General features: G+C 42.6%; 1 protein-coding gene across 1 annotated transcript in view; it reads left to right on the top strand.

The window, feature by feature from the left end:
- Nucleotides 1-11,048: 11,048 nt before the first annotated feature.
- Nucleotides 11,049-25,490, top strand: part of LOC143277295 (NADH-ubiquinone oxidoreductase 49 kDa subunit-like) — a 60,338-nt gene continuing 45,896 nt past the window's right edge. Inside the window, exons 1-3 of the mRNA XM_076582063.1 lie at nt 11,049-11,181; nt 20,374-20,483; nt 20,765-20,874. Of these exons, the coding sequence (XP_076438178.1) occupies nt 11,099-11,181; nt 20,374-20,483; nt 20,765-20,874 (303 nt within the window). The 5' untranslated portion in view covers nt 11,049-11,098. The remainder of the gene's footprint in view (nt 11,182-20,373; nt 20,484-20,764; nt 20,875-25,490) is intronic.

The following is a 25,490-nucleotide window of genomic DNA, read 5'->3' as shown; positions in this document are numbered from 1 at the left end:
GGAAAAACACACAGGCCGACCCAGAAAGTGAAAAAAAAAAGGTCCGATCTTCGACTCAATGCCATCCGTCTCCGCAGCAAACTGAAAAACCCTCCCACGGGTGGCGGTCCTCTTCCTGACATTCCGTGATGGCACGATGTCGTTTTGGACATTCTGGGGGACGAGTCATGTCTTCTAGAAGGAATAAAGCGTAAGTATTCTCTGTCTGTCTGTCTGTCTGTCTCTCTCTGTCTCCCTCTCTCTCTCTCTGAGTGGTATTTGGTGATTCAGGGTAAGAACAGCTATTCAATGTGCATGCTACTAACATGGTAAGATTACAAACTCTACATATGTGTTGTTTCTCATGGATTTCTTAGAAATGTAGCCTTTGTACAACTTTGATTCAGAAGACATATTATGTATGTGTGAATACATACATCCTCAGCCGTCCGGGTTGAGGATTGGAGTCAAGAGCCAAGGGCGAATCATATAGCCACTGTCTCCAAGGAATACACCCTGAAGTGGAGCCTGTGGTCCTTCAAAGTTCCGAAAAAGATTACTTTCACGCAAAATGCGAGAGTCATGCACTGACCCTGGCCAACGCACAATGCAGTTGATGATCACCATATCTGCATTGCAGATGAGCTGCACATTAATTGTGTGGTTGCCGTGGCGGTTGACGTATTCAAATTCGTTGACCACAGGTGCAATGATTGGAATATGTGTACAGTCTATGCAGCCAAGTACATTGGGAAAACGTGCAATCTGGTAGAACCTGTCTTTCATCACATCAGCTTCTCTCTGTGAAACAGGAAGCTTAACAAATTCCCCCAGTCTTCTAGACAACACTGAGGAGAATCGATCAATAACTCTTGCTACTGTCCGTCTGTCAATTTGGAACAAATCCCCAATCACTCGATGAAATCCCCCTGTTGCCAAAAAACGCAATGCAACTAACACTTGCATCAACGGACGTAGCGAACCTCCTCTCTGGAGGAGATGCTCCAGCTCATCTCCAAATATGTCGACGAGAGTAACGATGTCTTCCCGTCGAAAACGAAACCTAGCAAACAGGTCCACATCATAAACATCAAACGGGTTGGTACGGTCACGCAGAATCCGTTGACGTCTGAAATTTCGACGCATCAGTAACCTAAAGTATACTCTGTTCGCCATGTTTCTTCCTGACACGTGTTCTACGCATAGGTTTACGCCTGGGTGGGAGCTGTCGTAAAGGAACGTCGAACGTAGCAGCAAATTTTACGTTCCGCACACGCCATGCCCATCCTCTTTAGGGGCAACGTTGTACGTACGGCCTCCGCCAATGCGTAACGTTGCTACGCACCCGACAAGACCTCGGCCCCTGGGGTCACAGCATCTCTGCAGCCCGTTGGAAGCCCTGGTGACCAGTGCGTTGTCGTATGGATGACAGTACCTGGGGGCGGAGCTTGTTGGGAAGCACTAGCTGCTCAGACGCCCCAAGCTTAGGGTCCATCACCTGTCGATGCAGGACACCCTTCCTGCAGATCAGTCTGTCATGCTGCTGGGTCAGCACATTGGTCTGCCAGTTGGAGCTGAGGGCTGGCGTGGCTGGCCATGCAGACAGGACTGGCCCAATGGTGGGGTCAGCAAGCTGAAGTCTGTGCAGCTCTTCTGGTGGCAGCTTGGGTCGCAAGTGCTGCTGGCAGAGGGTAGGCATGTGGTTGGCAGTGACATGCTGTTTGTTGACCGCATGTGTTGTGAGTCGTCTCCCCTTAGATGTGGCTGGTTGCCTGTCTTCAGCCTTTGATTGCCTGTCCTCCTTCATGTAGTGCCGCTTGTGCCGACACTGGTGCTTGGTGTGGCCAGACCGTTCATACCAGACACAGTGTGGAGGGTGTGGGATGCAGTCAGCAGCACAGCTGCGAGGATGAAGCGCTGGTCCTGGAGGATGTGGGCGGTGTGCTGGCATGGAGGACCGCAGCTGACGTCGCAGGCTGGTGTTTTCAGCTGCTAGTGTGGCCAGCTGGGCTTCCAGGCGGACAACAGTGGTGTTGTCTATGCCGGGGCAGATGTTGTAGGTGTGGCTGTCCTCCCACAGCCATCACTGGGCCTCCTTCTTCGCCACCTTGAAGGTGGTGTCAGGGTGGTCTCTGATGAAGCGCCTGACATTGCGCCTCAGTGCAGCTGGCTGAAGACCTCTGGCGAAGGCGTCGCAGAGGATGGTCGCTGACACCTGGATCACCCCATCTTCAGCCTTGTTGACCTTTGTCCATAGGTGCTGAAGATGGGATGCGTACTCTTCAATCGTCTCCTTGGGCTGCTGCTGTCTGTTGGAGAAGGCAATGGCAAGGGATGTGGTGTATCGCTGATCTCCCCAGTTCTCTTCAATGATGCAAAGGATCTTGGCTGGGGTGTCCACTTCAGTCGCTGGCAGCCTGACGATCTGCTGGCGAGCTCGGCCAGCAAGGGCTGAGATCAGCCAGAGAGAGGCTGTCGCGTCATCCAGGGGCTGCAGAGGAAGGATCAGTCTGGCCTCCTGGACAAAGTCTTCGACTTCTATGCTGCTTTCCTCACCAGATAGTGTTGGGAGTTTGGGCAGGAAGTTGGATGACGCCATCTTGATGGGGCGATGACTCTTCTCGTGGACTTGATGTACCTGCTGCACTGTCTTCTCTCTTCTCCAATGTTAGACTATCCCTATATGACTGTTAATGCAACCTCTTGTCCCTGTACGATCCTGCTCGCAGCGCCAAGTATGTAATAGAGTATGCTTGGCGAGGGGCCTATAATTTATATTTAGAGATATTTAAAGAATTAGCACATCCTATGCTCACAGCGCCAAGTTGTAACAAGGTACACTTGGTGGTAAAGGGCTGTGGTTTGGGGATGGATTGAATTTGGATAAAAGAATTGAAACTTTAAAATGAATAATTGGATCTATTTTGTTATGGATCAATATCCTGTCATCAGAATATTTTGAAGGATCTTAATCCTGTCAGCGACGCCACTTGTGTTACCTGGTTGTACTGAACCGAGTGGTTATTCAAGGGTACGGACGGTACAAAAGAACTAAATAATGATGATTAGAAGGATGAAAGGATTGACAAGAATTCCCGCGCACAGGCCAGGAACATATAGAGGCCAGTCACAATGGGTTTTTCTATTGTTTTATTTACAATAGTTATTAAATGAGAAGAAGAGAACTAAGAAGAAGAAATAAGAAGAGAATATAAGAAAGGGAAGACAGTAAAAGAGAAGACAGTGAAGCGATACGTAACTGTGAAATGCAACCGTTAAGGAACGCTTCGAAGTGGGGCGGTATACGAATCGTTCCCAATTACCCATACCTACTGAGGCCTACCCTTTATAATGATTTGAAGCTGTCCAACGTCTAGCTAATAGCACAGCCAGCCGGCACCAATCGAGATGACTTAGGGTAGGTATGGTAATTGCGAACGATTCGTATACCGCCACACTTCGAAGCGTTCTTTACGGTAGCATTTCACAATTTAACGTCTGCTTCGACCTTTTCCTAATACCTTAATGAATATCCAGTTCAAAGAACCAGTCAAACATCAGCTATTTCTGGCTATTTCCGCGCTCTTTCTTCTCTTTGCGCACCACTGCGGACCAAGGTTACAAACGTAGGCTACTCTCAAAATCCTAAAATCAAGGGAAGCAAATTGTAGGAAGATAAAAGTCGAAGAAAGATAAAAATGAGTGGATCCTGTGAGAGGGGACTTCACTGAGTTATGACCGAATGGTGTGTCTTGGTGGCAGCAAGACTGGCAATGCATGTGGAGGGATTAGTCCATCCGCCAGCAGGTTAATCGGTACCACTCATAGTGGCAAGTGTTATCATATATTTTTGGAATCGTCTATGTCCCTAGATGTCAGAAAATCATGATACTGTTATGAACGTGGCAGCTTTCTGCCTGTTATCACGTGATTTCTAACCCCACCCTACCGCGTCGAGAACGCGCACCGTGATCAAGCTCTGTTATCCCAGAGCCTAAACCATTGAAGATAGAAAAACCATTATTGAACAAAAAAGATGTATAATAGTATGCTAAACAGCTTTTGTTCTTATAAGTATATCAAATTATTATTTGTTCGTGAAATGTAGTGGCGTTTTGAGGATTTCATGACATATTCACACAAAATTCGGCATGTCGTCTTTTGTCAAAGCTAAATCGTTAGATACAGGAAGACACTTTATGAAGCAAAACGAAGCGCATGGGACTTGTGAACAAATTTTATTCTCATAACACTATCAAAATGTTGATCGTTTTGGAAAAGCAATCACTTCTGTAAGTGTCATCAAAGATTACGCAACACGACAAAATTCTCAGTTTGTGTTCTGCTCTGCCTAAATGGTTGCAAAGAAAAAAGTATTACTATACAAGAAGATGTAGAATAGCACGCAAAACAACTTTTGTTCTCATACATTTTCAAAATATTATTTCGTTCATGAAATGTAGTGCCGCTTTGAGGATTTCATGACAAAATTCACACAAGATGCGGCACTTCGTCTTTTGTAAAGGCTACCTAGTAAGATATAGGAAGACATATTTAGAAGCAAAATGAAGCGCAAGGGACTTGTGAACAACTTTTATTCTCATAACACTATAAAAATGTTAATCGTTTCGGAAAAATCATGGCTTTTGTGAGTTTCATCAAAAATTACGCAACACGACAAAATACTCAGTTTGTCCAAGTCGGTGTAATGTTCTGCCTAAATGGTTGCAGTTGTAAATATACAGGTATGATATGTGAAATTATCGCACATTCTTATGATATAGGAATTAACATAAAGAAAGTAAAATCTATATTTTCCTGTGTTTGTGTCTGTTTCAGACGGCGTCAGAGGGCAGTACTGACCACCAGAAGTACTTCTGATTGATAAGGATCCAGTACTATCATGGCAGAGCTCCGCCTGAAGGAAGACCCGGATTAAAGTCTTCAGCTGACCAGTGTATCATCCACCAACAGACTTACAAATGTGATGAAAATGAGTCTGACTTCTCCAAATTCATTCCAATCATGGGAAACTGCTTGAAGCGCCTAAAATAGGGAATCATACACCTGTGCTGGATGCTGCCAAGACGGTAGTTGGTATGGAAGTACCAAAAATAAAATGCCATAGGTACTGCAGAACTGTCTTCATTATGAAACATACTTTGAACAGCCTGAAAAGAAAAGCAGAGGAACCAGTTCAACCACGTGAGGAAGCTTCGCAGACAAAGTCGAGGACCATCTTCTACTTCAAGAGTTCTTCCAAAACAATGTATATTTTGTGAAAAGTCTTCGAAGTATTTGAAAAAAATCCAACACAAGAGAACAGTTAACCCTTTCGCTGCCAGGAAAATAAGATTTAAGTGAAATCTATTTGCCAGGGTTTTTTCACAAAAAACGGGTATAAATTTTCAAAAAATTCTGTGCTCTTTGTTATTGGAGAAAGACCCATAAAAGTATATATTTTCTGAAAGGTAAATGAATAAAGAATACAAAACACATGATGTCTTCCCATTTTATATATTTTTAGTGACATGCTGTTGTTTTGAAATCAGTGTTTTGTTTTTTGTCACATTTTCAACTTGTTCATTACAAACATTAGTCAGGTAATTTGCACAAAAACATCATATTTTCTGGACAAATGGATATCTGCAAACACAAAATCATACTAGAACAACCACAATATATATATATATATTTTTTTTTTAAGAGATAGATACACAATACATTGTGACTTCTCCAAGTGATAAGATGGATGTGAGGCCACGCCCCCTCAGTCTCCACCCCCCTCCTCCTCACCCCTCTCACACGGTAACTTGATTCAGTTCTCATCAGACCGCGTTGGCTGCGTGCCAAGACTATCGCTCTGCTGCTAATTCGGTCATCTGTCGTCTGCTAAGATCTGTACAGCCGGCATCACTCACTGACAGTCGCATCGTGGCCACTCTCTTCATTATTCATTTATTTTCTATCAGATCGTCCTATAAATGTTCATCTCTATCTTCTCCTTCGAATTTACGCTTCAATTCTTTCTGAGTATCAGCTAAAGAAAGAAATCATGGTTGATTTAGTTCGTCACGATCGCATGTCTTGAGCACGGCGTCAGTCCGACATTTTGTTGAGCGAGCGAGGAGAGAAGTCAGGCAAACACTTGGACAGTGACCCAACCAAAACGTTCAAATAAAGGACTGCTTCATGACGTAGATGGGGTTTCTAGCTATGAATAGAATCTAGAGAGATTCCCCAGGCTAAAGCTACCACTATTTTTGCCAAGGAAGTGAATGTAAACCAGGGAAAAGTCAGAATATTTCGATGACGAGTTATCTCGTCATGCAGGCAGCGAAGCATACATGCTTGCCATGACGAGTTATCTCGTCATGCAGGCAGCCTAGGGGTTAATACAGGCAAAAGAACTTCGTGTGGATAAAACCCTACGTGACATTGCTCCTGGGAAGAATCACTCTCTTGTTGATGGAATCTGCTATCTTTTGTAGACACAGTGCTGTGTCGTTCTCTTCAAGCTGTTCATATGATACTCCATGTCCTAGCCTGTTCAACGTTCTGATCAGCTCCACGTTTCAAGTAAGACTTTTCAGATCATATTACAAAAGGATGTGTTTTGGAGTCTTCTGTTGCCCATGACTTACAGCAAACACAATGTCTTGGTTAAACGAGTCAATTAGGATTCGATTCCTGGTTGATGGGTTCTCGTTGTTTGGATCACCAGTAATGAGTGCCAGAAGGAAGCATTTCAGATCAGCGGGATTCCATTGTGTCCAAATCTGAGGGGTTGATGTGCCATAGTGACTTGTTCTGCGAATTTTTCACTGCTTGTCAAAGATGCAGAGATGCTTTATCCAACACTTTGTCAGTCGATGAGCTGTCTGATTTCCACAAGGCCAGCTGTATTTTGAGTGCCTGATACATTGGGCCAAGTTCGTGGGGACTGAGAGTGACTGGCATCACTAAAATCTTTCCATTTTCATCTGGAAACTTAACCAGCTCCTCACCAAATCTAATCTCAAGCTTTCTACGGATGTGTCTAGTTGTGGAATCTTTGACGTCTTTGATACCCTTCACTGACATGAACATCTTCAACTTCTCAGTAAGAGACACAAGAGGAATGACGTCTGGCTGTGCCATTAGTTCTTTGATGTGCTTGAAAAGCAAGGCATACGATGCATCTTCTGCGTTCTGATATGTCCTTTCTTCATCATCTGGCATTTCCTCATCAGCCTCTTTCTGAGTTGGCAACCTGTCTTTACATGTTTCTTATATATGTTTCTTTAGTGTATAATTTGTAGCATGTCCGACGGTATTGTGCCTCAGCTGCTACCACGTCTCTGCTTGTCACAGCAGTTATTTTGGTGTCACATTTTTTCACAGCAATGTCACGTAGGGTTTTACCCACACGAAGTTCTTTTGCCTGTATTTAACTGTCCTCTTGTGTTAGATTTTTACAAATACTTCGAAGACTTTTCACAAAATATACATTGTTTTGGAAGAACTCTTGAAGTAGAAGATGGTCCTCGACTTTGCCACTTTGTCTGCGAAGCTTCCTCACGTGGTTGAACTGGTTCCTCTGCTTTTCTTTTCAGGCTGTTCAAAGTATGTTTCACAGTGAAGACAGTTCTGCAGTATATATGGCATTTTATTTTTGGTACTTCCATACCAACTACCGTCTTGGCAGCATCCTAAATCATAAGAATGTGCGATAATTTCACATATCAAATGATAAAAACAAACGTTGCTGTTTGATTTACCTTTAATAGATTTAGCTCTTCAAGTATTGTCTCTGTTTTGCCCCTCCCCCAGTTTGCATGTGTGCCCACGGTCAAAATGCAATATCTTTTACTTTGACTTTCATCTATTTCTGCTCAATTTTTCTTTAGCGTGTTATTCTACATCTGGTTGTTTAGCGTTACTTGTATATTTACATCTACAACCATTTAGGCAGAGCATTACACCGACTTGGACAAACTGAGTATTTTGTCGTGTTGCGTAATTTTTGATGAAACTCACAAAAGCCATGATTTTTCCGAAACCATTAACAATTTTTATAGTTTTATGAGAATAAAAGTTGTTCACAAGTCCCTTGCACTTCGTTTTGCTTCTAAATATGTCTTCCTATATCGTACTAGGTAGCCTTTACAAAAGAGGAAGTGCCGCATTTTGTGTGAATTTTGTCATGAAATCCTCAAAACGGCACTACATTTCATGAACGAATTAATATTTTGATAAATGTATGAGAACAAAAGTTGTTTTGCGTGCTATTCTACATCTTCTTGTTTAGTAGTACTTTTTTCTTTGCAACCGTTTAGGCAGAGCAGAACACAAACTGAGAATTTTGTCGTGTTGTGTAATCTTTGATGACACTCACAAAAGTGATTGCTTTTCCAAAACGATCAACATTTTGATAGTGTTATGAGAATAAAATTTGTTCACAAGTCCCATGCGCTTCGTTTTGCTTCATAAAGTGTCTTCCTATATCTAACGATTTAGCTTTGACAAAAGACGACATGCCGAATTTTGTGTGAATATTTCATGAAATCCTCAAAACGCCACTACATTTCACGAACAAATAATAATTTGATATACTTATAAGAACAAAAGCTGTTTAGCATGCTATTATACATCTTTTTTGTTCAATAATAGTTTTTCTATCTTCAATGGTTTAGGCTCTGGGAGAACAGAGCTTGATCACAGTGCGCGTTCTCGACGCGGTAGGGTGGGGTTAGAAATCACGTGATAACAGGCAGAAAACTGCCACGTTCACAACATTATCATGATTTTCTGACATCTAGGGACATAGACGATTCTAAAAATATATGATAACACTTGCCACTATGAGTGGTACCGACCCCCTTAATTTGAGGGGCTGGCTGAAGGACTAGATCTTGTGAGAGGAGACCCAAAAAGACTGTATGGGGTGTCTTGGTGGCAGCGCTGACTGGTACTAGTAGGCCCCCCTTTCCTAACAGTGACATAAGAATCAGTGTTGATTGTGGTCCTCAACGGAAGAAGAAGAAGAAGTAGGACGACTTGAATTTCGACACAGTTTAACTTGAAAATAGTTTTATTTGATCGGTTATGTTGACTGCACATTACCAGTGCTGGGAGAATTTAAGAAAGCATATTGGCCACAGTGACAGATCAGAACGTCAGTTTTGACAGGAATCTGCAAAACTTGTATTGTTGTTTGCAATTGGACCACAGGATATTTTTTATTTGTGAACAATGCTGCACAGCTAAACACTCTCAAAAGGGTGTGTTTGTGTGCGGTGTGGGGTGTGTGTGTTTAAATGTCTCAGTGTGTGCGTGTGTGATCAAAACCAACCGTGAATACAACAGGCTGGTGCAATGTTCCAATAATTGTTATGTTTAATGAGTTAAAGAGCTGCTTCTGTTTTAATTGTCTACATGTACCAAAAGCCATCGTTCACATTTAGACTTGCCCACAGTGTTCGCATTTACCCTCCGGGCACCCCTGCTATTTCAAACGTCGACAAAAAGTTGAAAAGAATGAGCAGACGAACTTTTCCTGATGCAACCAGTCGGAGAAAGCCTTAAAAAACAAAAGAACTGCGTCTGACTATCGCAAGACATGTAGTCTTTACAGTACACACGTTGAGTTGGTCGCCGCTTCGACTGGATCGTTCACAATTACCCATTCCTATCCTAAGGAAGGGCAGACAGGCTTCGCCGGGGGGATGGCAGGGGCTGGAAAGGGAGGGAAATAAGATAAGACATTCTTTTTCTTTTGCGGAATTTTGCCAAAGGACAACACTTTTGTTGCAATGGGTTCTTTTTCAGTTCGCCTTGTGCGAGTGCCGCACACGGGACCTCGGTTTATCGTCTCATTCGACAAAACGCTCAATTTGATTTTCCACTGAGTCAGAATTAGGATAATAAAGAGCTAGACTGAGCGGGACCGGCTGATTTACTGAAACACAATGTCTCCGGCAGACTGATTGCTAACGCCGGAAGACGTTAATCAGTCACCATTTCAACGGGACTGATTCGAACGCAGACCCTCACGTACTATTGGCAGATACGCGTCTTAACCATTCTGCCACCTTGTTCAGTTCCTCGATTTGGTTCAACGATCTGGAAAACATTGCCGTTTTTGTGGGGGCATGTGAGGTGAGCTTGTGTATCATACTGAGGCCTGATAAAGTTTCCACTGCAGCCAAGTTAAGCCGTGAACTCGACGTAATTCCACTGACACAACAGCAACAAAGAAAAGAAGAAAATAAATAAATAAAACTGACTCAAACAAAGAAGTCAAAATGAAGATTCGACGGATGGGGACATAAAACAAACAAACCGAGAGGCCGCCTAGGCAGATGACTAGCTGCCAGTCCCTACATGACTGCTACTCAGTACTACTATATATTATACTACTACTCAGTGCTGCTAGTTGAGCAGCGCCAGAGAACTTGAAGAAAAACTACGCAAGTACTCATATCAAATTATATTAATATCAAGGCGCGCAGGCCTGACAAGGCCTTTTGCTCGCTCAGTTGAAGTGGGGAAGAAAAAGAGAGTCGTAACGATAATGTCGTTGAGTGCGCAATGCTTGAAAAGTCAAGAAATATCTAGACTGACTTTGCACTTAAAATTCTGTAAATGAATGTCAAGATAGTTTTTAAAGCATTCACCGTTCCAGCGGAAACAACATCTTGTGGCAAATTATTCTACTGTAAGGGAAAAAATGTGCAAATCTGTCTGGAAGTTTTTGCTGAAACTTTTAACAGTTTGTAGGAATGGCCTCTTGTAGAAGTGTTCTCATTCAATGTAAACAATGAATATAGTTCTGCAATCATATAATCATTTTATACATCCAAATCACCACGCAGTCTTCTGAACTTGGTAACTGAAGTGCATGCAATCTATTTTCACAGTTCATATCAGCAAAAATTGAGCCATTGATTCTTTTACTGATGACTTATTCAAAGTTTAATTGGGGATGATCAACAGAAGAAGAAGAAGTCGTGCGCAGTGAATTCAGTAATCATCCCACCCACAGACGTTTTCAGTGTTGAAAGTCCGTGATCCCACCGCGCTGGCAACGGCCACTGCACACTCAAGGGAGCGCATTCTTCCAGTAACGAAGTCAAACATGGCGTCGGCTCTGAGGAAGGTCGCTCCGGCGATTCTGCAGAGAGCTGTGTGGAAAAGCTGTTCCCCACTTTTGTTTGCCAGGTTTGGCAAAAATGATTTTTAATATGATTGATGTACCTTTGAAATAATGCACTTGTTTGATTCAGCAATGTTAATCGCGCATGGTTTAATTCGGTGTTACGGAACATGCTGAACAACTTCAACAAGGACATTGTAATTTTGTCATCAGGCTTAGGTAACACTTAGAGACAATCAAGCAGGACTTTATAGATTTTTCATAAAAAATGAAATATCTTATTTAGTTTCTGCATTGATATGGTGCCAGTCTTCTTTTCTGTCACAGAAAAGTAAATTATTAACATTTAACTTTTTTTTTAATGATTTAAAAATAAAAAATTAAAAAAATTGCGGACTATCCCAGGGCTTCTTCTTCTTCTTCTTCCTGTTAGGAGTTCACGGTCATCACGTTGACCATTCTGACACCATAGTGGGGAGGAGTGCAGCAGCATGACCCACCTTCCTAGGTGATGGGATGGAGGGGGTAGAAAAATGATGGGCCCAGGGGTGGTTGGGGGGTTGGGGGGGAGGAAGCCATCAACTGTTTCAGGCATCAGGACCAGGCCTTTCCGGCTACCGAAGCGGCCCCTGGGGTCAAGCCCCGACCGGCAGAGCCCTAGTCCCTCACTTGACTTACTTTGGATGATGGCGGGGCAGGGCTTTTATTAAGACATTCACATCCTTGAGGCAAAAGCCTCAAGGGAAGGGGCGGTGACAGTAGCTTCTGGTAGTGAGTTCCACTTTCTGATGGTACGTGGCAGGAATGAGAATTTCCAGTAGTCAGTGCAGCATGATAGTATTCTGTATGCTTGGTTGTGGCCTCTCCCTCTTCTGTTCTTTGGTATGAGGTTGTTTGTTTCGACTTTGGCCAGGTTGTGACCGATTTTGTAGAGCATGGCGAGTCTTGCTGATTTCCTTCGCTGTTGTAGTTTGGGCCACTTTAGTTGTTCCAGCATATTTCCGACACTTGAGGTGTTTCTGTGTCGGTTTTGGACAAATCTCACCGCTCTGTGTTGTACTGCTTCGAGCTTGCTGATGTCGTCATTATGGTGGGGGTCCCATACAGTGGAGGCGAACTCGAGGATGGGCCTGACGAGGGACTTGCTGGCTCTTTCTTTGATGGTGGTGGAGCCGATCTTCAGGTTCCTACGAAGGAAACCCAGTGTGCGGTTGGCCTTTGCAGCTACGGCATCGATGTGTGCATTCCAGCTGCTGTTGCTCTGTACTGTCACACCGAGGTACTTCGTGGAGCTGACTGTTTCCAGTGTGTGGCCGTGCAGGGTGTAGGAGCTCTCCCTTACTGTTCTACATCGTGTCATGTTGAGAACGTTGCACTTCTTCGGGTGGAACGACATGTCCCACTGGCTCTCCCAGTCTTCCAGTCGGTGCAAGTCCTCCTGTAGGATGCCCTGAACCTCGGATGATGTGATGTTTCTGTGGAGAAGAGTGTCATCTGCAAAAAGGCAACTGTCCGATTCCACCTTTTCAGGAAGGTCGTTTATGTACGTGAGGAACAGGGATGGCCCGACGACTGAGCCCTGCGGTACTCCGGACTTCACCGGGATGTAGTCCGACGATGCACCGTCCACCACCACAGCCTGTCGACGATCTTGGAGCAGACTTCTAAGCCATGTATTCAGCTGGCCCCTGACACCATAGTGCTTCAGTTTATGACAGAGGAGGCTGTGATTCACTTTGTCGAATGCCTTCTCAAAGTCCATTACGACCACGTCACTTTGAAGGCCTCTTTCTATGGTCTCCGTCATCTGCTCACTGAACTCGAGGAGCTGTGTTTCGCAGGAGCGATGCTTGCGGAATCCGTTTTGGCGAGGGCTCAGGATCTGGTTTGTCTCTAGGTGCTTCATTAGGTGGCTCACCACAATGTGCTCCATCACTTTGCACGGGACGCTGGTCAGCGAAACAGGCCTATAGTTACTGGGCTCGTAGTGTTCTCCTTTTTTAAAGACGGGTGTCACTATGGCTTCTCTCCAGTCCCTCGGCACTGTGCTCTGACGTAGTGAGGTTGCATAGATGATAGTGAGGACTGGGGCTAACTCTCCTGACAGTTCCTTCAGCACAGGCTTGGTTATGAAAACAAAAGTTAGTTGGCACTATTACAGTATTAGCAATTTACATTAGGCTTACAAAAAATCATTTGTTTCATTTATATTATCTACTGATTGATTAATTATAACATTTGAATGTAAGAAGTCCTTTTTTTCTGTTGAACATACTTTTTTTGTTTTCAAGGACACTTGATTTTGAACTTAATCTAAAGATGTGTGTACTGAGTTAACTGTCTTTCTGTTCATTTGAATTTTTCCATTGAGTGTTGGCTTAAATTAAAAGAAAAAGAAAAAAAGTTTGATTCATTACCAGTATATTCCATGAACTCCATGTTTTATAATCATTGACAGACTAACTAGTAAGTGACATATTATAAAAGTGTACCAGAACTACCAATACCACCCGACTTCTGTCAGTCTATATTGGGGCACTGCAGAAAAGAACTCTTCTTCTTCGTATAATGTCCATTGATCATCACTGACTTTTAGTGACGTTTAAGGGGATTGCACAGTGCTTGTTGAATGTAGAATAGGGATAAAGAATGAACGAATGAACAAACGAACGAATGTTTTATTCAGATAAGGCCAGAGCCCCTTACTGAAGGGGGGATTCATTGATAAATAATAATTAGAAAATGACATGACATAGTAAGTAGACAATTCAGATCAACCAAAAATTGTTAGCACAATATCAACCGTATCACCCAAAATAGTCAACACAAATATTCAACAACATTCAAGAGATAACTGTACGTAGTCTCTTCAATCCTTCATATATATATATATGGCAAAGTTATACAGAGTACATTCCTGTCTTGAAGACATGAGTAAATTGAACCTAAAATTAGACGGATCTCTAAAACATTTCGGTTGAATAAGTTTTTGTCTAAGGTCACACAAAGCAGGGCAACAACAAAAAACGCAATTCATCTTCTTTACCCAAACTGCATAAACGGCATGTATACATGGGTTCATTTAGAATGCTATACCTGAAACTATGAGAAGCAATACTAGAAATACCAAATCTAAATTTTGTCAGTGTACATTTTATATATCTGTTCAGTCCTAACTCAATGTATGGCTCAATCACATGTGATGTTTTAAAAAGTCTAAACTGTGCGAATCTATCACTAGTTTGTATATGATCATGCCAATCTTGCCACCTGCAATCAATAATATGTTGTCTGAAACACTTTAAGAAACCTGCAATATCTTCCACCCCTTGATTATCCCATACAAATGCAAAACCATATGTATTTAAACACTGACGAACACTCGTTGCCCAAGTCTTCTTACCATTATTATCTAAACTATATAACATTTTATATGCTTTAAATGGATATCTGTTTTCATTCATTCTAGTCAACTTTAGCCAATATTTAATACATTTGATATAAGAATTTAGATAAATAGGGTATCTACCCAGTTCACCATAAACAAGATCATTTGGAGTTCGATTGTCTACATTAAGAAAACGTTTCAATGCAAACAAAGGCACTTTTTCTGTTACTATTCTATTTTCCAGTCCCCAGATTTCTGCTCCATACTGTAATATTGGCTGAACTTGCGAATCAAATAATCTAACAAATACACTAAAAGAACTACAGTCTATACAAAATATGAAGAATCAAAACAACTGCTTTTTTTTGTGCTTTATTAGCAATGTCTTGACATGCAAAGTTGAAACTGAGTCTTGTTGAAAAATAAATCCCAAGGTATTTATATGCATTTACGACAGTTATTCTTTCGCTTCCATATGACCATCTTTCATTTCTTACCAGATACCCTCCCTTACGAAAAACAACAATATTTGTTTTATCCATATTTACTTTTAGCTGTAAATTAGTTGCAGCAGTGTATAAACTGTTGTTGCTGTAAACCAACTGTTGTTATAGACAGCAGAATCATGTCATCAGCAAAAAGTAGAACAAACAGTTCAATCAAATCAAAAGCAACACCATGTTGACCATTTTGCATAATTTCTAACGCTAGTTCATTAATAAAAAGTGAAAACAAGACAGGGCTACAGACATCCCCTTGCAAATACAATTCACACAATCTGATTATTTTGCCCCCGATCTCACTCTCGCTTTCACTTCATTATACATATTTTTCACACAAAGATGCAGCTTACCACTGATTTCATTTTTCAGCAAAACAGGCCATAAAAGTTTTCTGGAAATAGAATTGAAAGCCTTTTCAAAGTCAACAAAAGCACATACAATTTTCTATTATTTGCAAACTGTTTTTGTATTGCGGCCATTAAAGTAAATATATGGTCAATAGTTGAATAGCCTTTTTTAAAACCAGCTTGATATTCTCCAATTATGTTTTTCTGGGTTATCCATTCTTGTAGTCTATTGTTAATAATGGAACTGTATAACTTACTACTAATATCACTTAAAGAAATGCCTCTAAAGTTGTTTACATTGTTAATATCACCTTTCTTAAACAATGGCATAATTATAGATTCTGTATATATACAACTCCTCCTTTCTGTCCAATTGCTTGGGTAGATTCCATTTACAAACAAATAATTAAACAGCTTCACCAGGAAACTAACAGTCGTCTCACCAGAATGTTTGAAAAATTCACCAATCAGTCCATCAGGGCCAGCAGATTTACCATTTTTTAATTTTCTAATTGCTAATAAGACTTCTTTGTGAGATATAGGTCTATCTAGTGTATAATTATCCCCTACATTTTCTATATTCATGTTTTCAGTTACTTCCCCCTCATCACCATCTTCATTTTCTAGCACTTTTTTGAAATGTTCGAACCACTCTTGAATAGAAATATCATTTAAAGGTTGTACTTTCTTTTTTGAGATCTTTTGTACTGTGTCCAAAAATTCCTTTTGACTTTTAACAGAATCTATAAGTTCGTTTACTAATGAGTTATTATATTCTTTTTTCTCTTGTTTAAATTTTTATACACACGTCTAGCAATACAAAACAAAATGCGATCTTCTTTATCTAATGTTCTTCTACATATCCTCAACAGTCTGCGTACCCGGCGTTTCTCCATTTTGCATTCATGATCAAACCAATTTCTGTCTGCTGCTTTTTTGTTTATGAATATATGTTTTTTCATATGCTCTGCTTGTTCTTCAACAGTCTGATTAAACTTGTCTAATGCTCTATTTATATCAATGTGAATAAGATCTTCTGCTGACTGTAACTTTTCTTGTATTTCCTGTGACTCCATAGAAAAAGAAAAATATTCTGCATATATATCATTCCAGCAATATTTAATAATGGACTGAATCATATCATAATCAGAATTCATATCACATTGCCTTGTGGAGTGTTTCTCAATATATAATACAATGGGTAAGTGGTCAGATTCAATTCTTTCTAATACCTGTAATTTTACATTCTGAGATGACGAATCAAAAAGATTTACAGATGCTAAAAAATAATCATTCACACTTGTGCCTAAATCAGAAACGTATGTGAAACGACCTTCTAGGTCACATTACATACGCCGTTGAGAATGGTCATTCCAAATACAGTGCACATGTTAAGTAATTTTTTTCCATATGAATTTAATACCTTGTCTTCAGAATGTCTGTTTATTATGCTACTGGCATTTTTATGACAAACATATAATTCACCTTCATGTAAAATTTCAGGGGATACATCAGAAGTTCTTGCATTCAAATCACCACATAATAACAAATAAAAATCATCTGAACATAACAGTTTTTCCAATACGCACTCTTCCAACATATCAATTCCATTATCAAAATCACAAATATTATAATACGGTGCATTTTCTGGAGGAACATATGCACACACAAGTAAAACATTTTTACAGAAGCCAAAGAAACTTTTATCCAACACAAATGTCATACAATATTTGCTGTCACAATCAATATACTGCACATAAGGAAGTAAGGTTTTCCATACAAGATAAATTAATCCACCTGAGCACCTCCCCTGTTGTGTTATTTTGACTGCTGGTTTTACATACGACTTATGGTTTTTAAAAATAGAAGATTCAAATTTTTCAACAAATGTTTCTACAAGACATACAAAATCAAACAATGAAACATACTGAACAAAACTTGAGTCACCCAACTTAGGTTGTAATCCACAAATATTCCATTGGAGAAATGAAATTGTATTTACAAATGTAACTAAACTTCCCACATTATCTTCTCCTGAATCGCTCATCCATTTATGATCATGTTCTTCAACGCATTCATTCTCACGAACAACATTCTTATCTAACTTTGAACAACCCTATTTACTATCCAGTTGTAAATCAATGTACTTATCTTTATTATCATGTATTCCATCCATCATCATCATACACTGATACAGTCACAACCATCACCCGCACCGTCATAATCATTCTCAGTCACACAATCACCCTCACTATTTAATCTATTCAAGTTCTCACAGACACCATCACGATCATTTACATCTTCACATTCAGAATTTATAACTTTCTCATATTCCTTGTTAATGTCCATGTCAGATCTATCACTATTTACATATTCGTCATCAAAAACAGTTTTATTTCTGGACATACAAACATCACCGTTATCAGCCTTCATCATCTCAAAAATATCACTGTGTAGCAAACAGTTACCAACAACACTGTGTTCAGCACACATAATATTCATGCCATATAATGAAACATCAGTCTCAGTAAGCACACCATTATTTTGAACATCGTTTACAGCAAACGAACACTGGGGTAGAATGTAAACATTCCTTTCACCCATCTTTTCATTCACAACATCAACATGTGTTCGGTTTACACATTTTCCATTTCCGTGTTGGCGACACACATCTACATCACGCTCAGACGCCACACCGCGCGTGGATTTCAGTGTGGCACAGTTCACTGAGCCACTGACAGATTTGCTGCGCGAGCTTTCGACACAGCACACACACACACACAGCACACACACGGTGACTGGTCAATTTTGCCACCCACAAAAATACCACGATGGATTGTGTTCAAAATACAGGGCAGGCCAGACCTCTATGGGATTTGTACAAGTCTGTCACTACCATCCAATCCGTACTAAAAGGGATAAAGACTAAGAGAGAGAACAATTTTAACAAGAGAGGCAAGGCCTTCAAGACTCACTTGTGATACACTTTGAAAAAAAAAATCATTAAAATGTGTTCTGTATTTGTTATTAAAAAGCTTTGGGTTAAAAAAAAAAGAAAAAAAAGGCCTGAGCGCAGATTTGAACCCGGCATGTTCGGGTGGGAAGAAATTGCCTTACTGCACAATTGCAGATCCATAAATGATGTTAAAAAATTAACATTTAAGCATGCTTTTTTTAAGGGCGATAAATCGATTGCGGTATTCCAAGTGATAATGCTGTTTAAATCATATCATTTTGGTGTATCTCGGGCATTTAAAAATTCTTTAAGGGCAATTAAGAATTCTTTAAAATCTGAGGTAAAGGACATGTGGCTATCGCCACACTGCAACATTTAACCATTTTTCTCTGGATCTAGATAGACTCATGTATAGGTTAACACAGTCGATTAAGTTTCTCTTATGTTCATTCTAGTTAATTAATTGAGTATCCACTTTAAAAGATTCATATGCAGTAAACACGTCAATGATGTCATCTGTGCCACTGTATGTGTTCTGTTCAGAATTTGTATTTTTTCCATTTGATTGCGAGCAAGAAAATCGAGGTCACGCCATCACTCACTAAGCATCGCCAATGCTACTGCAACTGGGATGCGGTTTTATGGTGTTTTCGGAATCCCGGAAACGTCCTCAGTGAAATAAACCATTAATGATATGGGAAACATGGCTTAATTCAGGAGACTTACAAACTCTTATTGTTATGACTGTGAATATTTTTTTTCCTACGAATTTTAAGCCAAAGTTGGTATTGACAGACAAAGCATTTCCAGAGAAAATGACTGTTCAGGTTTACCATGGACACACAGACACACACACACACACACACACACATACACCCGAACACCGGGTTAAAACATAGACTCACTTTGTTTACACAAGTGAGTGAAAAAGGGGTTCATGTCTTATAATCCTAAGGCCTTTTGTGTCATTGCTATCAAGGTTTTTGTGAATGTCTTCACACTGCTGTTCAGTCCAGTTTTCCTTTGCATTCATCATTCCTTGACAGATCTTGTCTATATCACTGTATTTTCCCTTTCCCTTCTCAGTTTTCATTTGTGATTTTAATTTCCTTTTGTCACACATCTCTAGGGTACAACTTGTGATCCATGATTTTGGTTTCCATCGGCTTTAACTTTTAAGACCTCTGTTGCTGTTTCTGTCATCACTTACTTGAAAATCTACTTATTGTTGACCAAAAACCTCACTCTATACATGTTTCTCTTCTCTTCTTTCTGTTATACGACCAACATCGACTTGTAGATGACTTTGTCGTGGTTCATGTATGCTGGGTATTTCCATGTCTCCATAACCCACCGAACGCTGACATAGGTTACAGGATCTTTAACGTGCGTATTTGATCTTCTGCATGCGTATACACATGAAGGGGGTTCAGGCACTAGCAGGCCTGCACATATGTTGACCTGGGAGATTGGAAAAATCTCCACCCTTTACCCACCAGGCGCCGTTACTGTGATTCGAACCCAGGACCCTCAGATTGAAAGTCCAACGCTTAAACGTTTGTTCTTTTCTCCACAACAGTACAAGACATGCCCTTATTCTGTCTGTATTTCTCCATTGTTAGTACTACTTGCCGTATGTGGGGAGTAAACCCAACAAGAAAATTTGATCTGAGAGGGATGGGCTCTGCGGCTCTGCTACATTTGACTTGCCGAACGTTCCCCCAAGACATGCTGCATCATGAAAGAAAAGAATACAGAGTCCATACCAGATTGGTCTCAGCCCGGATTAGCTATGACTGTGTCATCTATCGATCCCGACCAGGGCAAATGTGAAAAATATGGTACTAGTGGGAAACCACACAATATCCATGGAAGGAGAACTGACCTGTGAGATGGAGAGGTACACCTGGCACATCCTTGGCCTCTGTGAAGGTAGATCTATAGAAAACATGTGCATGCATGTGTGCAATTATGAATGTGTTTGTGTGTGGATATATATGTATGTATCTATGTCCATGTGTGCAACTGGTGTGAATGCACTCATGCATATGTGCATTTTACAGGGGAGCGGGCAAAGTCTGGATGCCTGACAAGGAGTACTATGACAAGTTCAACCTACCCGTCATGTATCCCGATGAAAGCATATCCAACTGGAAGCTCCCCCCTTTCAATGGTTTGTTGTCATTACTATAGTTGAATTATAATTGAATAAAAGCTGTGTGTGTGTGTGTGTGTGTGTTTATGCATATGTGGATGCATTTACATGGTAAGCTTCAAAATTTGCTTTTTCTACAGCAGTACAGTTACAATTTTAAATTAAAAAAAGGAACAATACACACACACACACACACACACACACACACACACACACACATATATATATATATATATAGATACACACACACAGTTATCACATTATGTAGGAATGATGTAGAAATGTGGTGGTGCTTTCAGAACATGCTGTAGTTAGGGAGAAAATAGTGCAGAACATCACGCTGAACTTTGGCCCCCAGCATCCTGCTGCTCATGGAGTGCTGCGTCTTGTGCTGACACTGGATGGAGAGGTGAGGGGTAGGGGGGGTGTTATCGGTGGGGGCGTGGTGAAGGGTGGGGTGAGGGAGGTGGTGGTGGAGTGATCAGGGGTTGGGGTGTGGTGAATGGTGGGGTGGGTTAGTGGTGAGGGGTGGGGATGTTATTATGGGTGGAGCAAAGGGAGGGGTGGGTAGTGGTAAGGGGTAGGGGTGTTGTTATGGGTGGGGGGAGGGGAGGGGTGGGAGAGTGGTGAGGGGTGGGGGTGTTGTTATGGGTGGGGGCAGGGGAGGGGTGGGAGAGTGGTGAGGGGTGGGGGTGTTGTTATGGGTGGGGGGAGGGGAGGGGTGGGAGAGTGGTGAGGGGTGGGGGTGTTGTTATGGGTGGGGGGAGGGGAGGGGTAGTAGAGTGGTGAGGGGTGGAGGTGTTATTATGGGTGGGAGGGGAGGGGTGGGAGTGCTGTTAGGGGTGTGGGTGTGGTGAAGGGTGAGTTGATGGGGTGGGGTGTGGGTGTTGGTTGATTGACTGTTGGTGTAAAGTGACTGATGATATCTGATTGACTGTTGGTGTGAAGTGACTGATGTCTGATTGATTGTTGGTGTGAAGTGACTGACGATGTCTGATTGACTGTTGGTGGTACGTGACTGACGATGTCTGATTGACTGTTGGTGTGAAGTGACTGACGATGTCTGATTGACTGTTGGTGTGAAGTGACTGACGATGTCTGATTGACTGTTGGTGTAAAGTGACTGACGATGTCTGATTGACTGTTGGTGTAAAGTGACTGACGATGTCTGATTGACTGTTGGTGTAAAGTGACTGACGATGTCTGATTGACTGTTGGTGTAAAGTGACTGACGATGTCTGATTGACTGTTGGTGTGAAGTGACTGACGATGTCTGATTGACTGTTGGTGTAAAGTGACTGACGATGTCTGATTGACTGTTGGTGTAAAGTGACTGACGATGTCTGATTGACTGTTGGTGTAAAGTGACTGACGATGTCTGATTGACTGTTGGTGTAAAGTGACTGACGATGTCTGATTGGCTGTTGGTGGTACGTGACTGACGATGTCTGATTGACTGTTGGTGTAAAGTGACTGACGATGTCTGATTGACTGTTGGTGGTACGTGACTGACGATGTCTGATTGACTGTTGGTGTAAAGTGACTGACGATGTCTGATTGACTGTTGGTGTAAAGTGACTGACGATGTCTGATTGACTGTTGGTGTGAAGTGACTGACGATGTCTGATTGGCTGTTGGTGGTACGTGACTGATGTCTGATTGACTTTCAGAGTGAAGTTACTGATCACTGATTGACAAAATGATGAAATGACAGATTAATGTTAATTTTCCTGCATTTATAAAAAGAAAAAAGAAAGAAAAAAACCCTGTGGGATGGAGGTAATCTTAGTCTTGGAATTTTGTTAATTCTCTAATCTATGGATCACCGTATGACTGTAGTGATGATGGTGACTGGATCACCAAGTGACTGTAGTGATGTTGGTGACTTGATAACCATATGACTGTAGTGATATTGGTGACTGGATCACCGTATGACTGGTGGTGGTGTGTCCATCGAGATCGATGATGACCATCGTTGTCATCCAGATGGGGGATGGGGGGAGGGTGGTGGTGGGGTGGGGGGAAGGATGCTCATGAATCTATCTGTGAGTGCGCAGATGGCTGAATAGTCCAATCTGGGCACGAAATGTTCGCTGACAGTTGGGGCAGACAAAGACAGGCATATCATTGTCAGGGAGCTTGTTTGCCCGTGACTTTCTGGCCTGCCACTTCTGAACAGCTGCAGCAGTCCTGTTGGCCTCGCACAACTTGGCACCTTTGTGCACAGCAGCACGCCATTTGTTACGGTCCACTGCAGGTTCCTCCCAGGAGTCAGGGTTGATATCAAACGCTTTCAGAGAGACTTTCAGAGTATCTCTGAAGCGCTTCTTCTGACCTCTGTGTGATCTCTTCCCTTGTTGCAGCTCGCCATAGAAGAGCCTTTTGGGCAGCTGATGGTCTGGCATGCGCGCCACATGTCCAGCCTAGCGAAGCTGGGACTGCATCAGGATGGTGAAGATGCTGGGAAGGGTGGCTTTTGCGAGCACCTCTGTGTCTGGGGTCCTGTCTTGCCACTTGATGTTCAGTAGCTTCCTGAGGCATGTTGTGTGGAAGTGGTTCAGCTTCTTGGCATGTCGTTGGTACACTGTCCAAGTTTCGCAGCCGTACGGTAGTGTGGGGAGAACTACTGCTCTGTAGACCTTTAGCTTGGTCTCAAGACTAATGCCTCTTCTGTTCCAGACATTTGCATTGAGTCTACCAAAAGTTGCACTTGCTCTTGCAATCCTGACATTCACTTCATCGTCGATGGTTGCATTTCGTGACAGTGTGCTGCCAAGGTATGTGAACCGCTCCACTGCACTGAGTCTCTGACCGTTGACTGTGATGTTGGGCTCAACGTAGGGTTTCCCTGGGGCTGGCTGATGGAGAACTTCAGTTTTCCTCGTGCTGATGGTAAGGCCGAAGTTCCTGCTGGCAGTGGCAAACTTGTCGACGCTGAGTTGCATGTCAGCTTCAGATCCAGCGTTGAGGGCACAGTCATCAGCAAACAAAAAGTCTCTGATGATGTCTGTCATGACCTTCGTTTTTGCTTGAAGCCTTCTGAGGTTAAACAGCTTGCCATCTGTTCGGTACTTTAGGCCGATTCCAACATCGCCATCTCTGAAGGCATCAGTAAGCATTGCAGAGAACATGAGGCTGAACAGCGTTGGAGCCAGGACGCAGCCTTGCTTGACACCATTTGTGACAGCAAAAGGAGCAGATGTTTCGCCATTGTCCTGGACTCGAGCCTGCATGCCTTCATGGAATTGGCTGACCAAGGAAATAAATTTCCGAGGGCATCCGTACTTGGCCATGATCTTCCACAGTCCCTCTCTACTCACGGTGTCGAAGGCCTTAGTGAGGTCGACATAGGTGGAGAACAGATCAGCATTTTGCTCCTGACATTTCTCTTGCAGCTGCCTTGCAGCAAACACCATGTCGGTGGTTCCGCGCTCTTTCCGGAATCCACACTGGCTCTCAGGCAAATGACCTTGGTCAAGGTGTGCTGTGAGGCGGTTTAGTAGGATCCTGGCAAGTATCTTGCCTGCGATGGAGAGCAAGGAAATGCCCCGATGGTTATCACAGGCTTGCCGGTTCCCCTTTCGCTTGTACAAGTGAATGATAGATGCATCTTTGAAATCCTGGGGGATCGTCTCTTCTTTCCACATGAGTGAGTACAGCTGATGAAGCTTCTCAGTCAGCACAGTGCCTCCATCCTTGTAGACCTCTGCTGGTATGGAGTCTGAACCAGGTGCTTTGCCACTGGATAGCAGATGGATTGCTTTCTGGGTCTCAAGAAGTGTTGGTGGATCGTCCAGTGCTTCGTTGGTGGGGACTTGTGGGAGACGGTCTATGGCTTCATCATTTATGGAGGAAGGGCGATATAAGACACTGTTGAAGTGCTCAGCCCATCATTCGAGAATGATCAAGGTATTCCCATCTGTACTGAGGAGGGGGGATGATCCTGAGGATGTGGGGCCGTAGACTTCTTTTAAGGCATCATAGAACCTCTTCATATCGTGCCTGTCAGCATATCCCTGGATCTCATCAGCTTTGTCACTCAGCCACTTATCCTGCATCTGGCGTAACTTTTGCTGAACAGTCCTGCAGATGGCATTGTACGCATCCTTTTTTGATGTGGACTTTGGGTTGCTCAGGTGGGCTTGATGCAGACGGCGTTTCTCATCCAGAAGCTGCTTGATTTCATCACAGTTTTCATCAAACCAGTCTTTGTGCTTTCTGGTCATGGGTCCCAGGGTCTCTGAAGCTGTACTATCGATCAGCTCACGCAGGGTCCTCCAGTCAGACTCCACATTATGGTTGTCCAGAGAGGCGGATTCCAGACGATCTTCCAGCAGCTCCACAAAGGACTGTTTGATGGTGATGTTTTTCAGCTTAGCGATGTTGAGCCGTTTTGGAGCCTTCTGGCCTTGGGGGCGTCTCTTGGGCTGGATTCGAATATTCAGCTTCGAGACTACAAGGCGATGGTCTGTCCAACACTCAGCGCCGCACATGGTCTTTGTTACACGTACATCTTGCCTATCCCTTTTCCTGACGATGACATAATCGATGAGATGCCAATGCTTTGAGCGAGGGTGCATCCATGACGTCCTGTTACGGGTAGGGAGGCAGAAAACTGTGTTGGTTATCAGCAGTTCGTGCTCTGCACAGGTCTGAAGCAAAAGCAATCCATTTGGGTTGCAGTGGCCCACACCGTGCTTTCCAATCACTCCATCCCAGGAGATGTAGTCAGAGCCAACTCTAGCATTGAAGTCCCCAAGAATGATGAGCTTGTCTGCTTTAGGGATGGCAGCAATGACAGAGTGAAGGTCCTCGTAGAACTTCGCCTTCACTTCATCCGGGTTGGTCATGGTTGGGGCGTAGGCACTGACATTGGTGAGGTGCTTCTGGCCAGATGCCAGTGGGAGTTTCATGGTCATAAGCCTATCGTTGACTCCCTTTGGGATTCCAGCTAGCTTGCTGACAAGTGCTGTTTTTACTGCAAAACCAACACCAGCCTCACGTCGCTCTTCGCTTCCTTGTCCA

This window comes from Babylonia areolata, chromosome 34 (assembly GCF_041734735.1).
Source record: "Babylonia areolata isolate BAREFJ2019XMU chromosome 34, ASM4173473v1, whole genome shotgun sequence".
Taxonomy (NCBI): Eukaryota; Metazoa; Mollusca; class Gastropoda; order Neogastropoda; family Buccinidae; genus Babylonia; species Babylonia areolata.
Note: the sequence above shows the minus strand (reverse complement) of the source record. Positions and strands in the feature narration are given on the sequence as shown.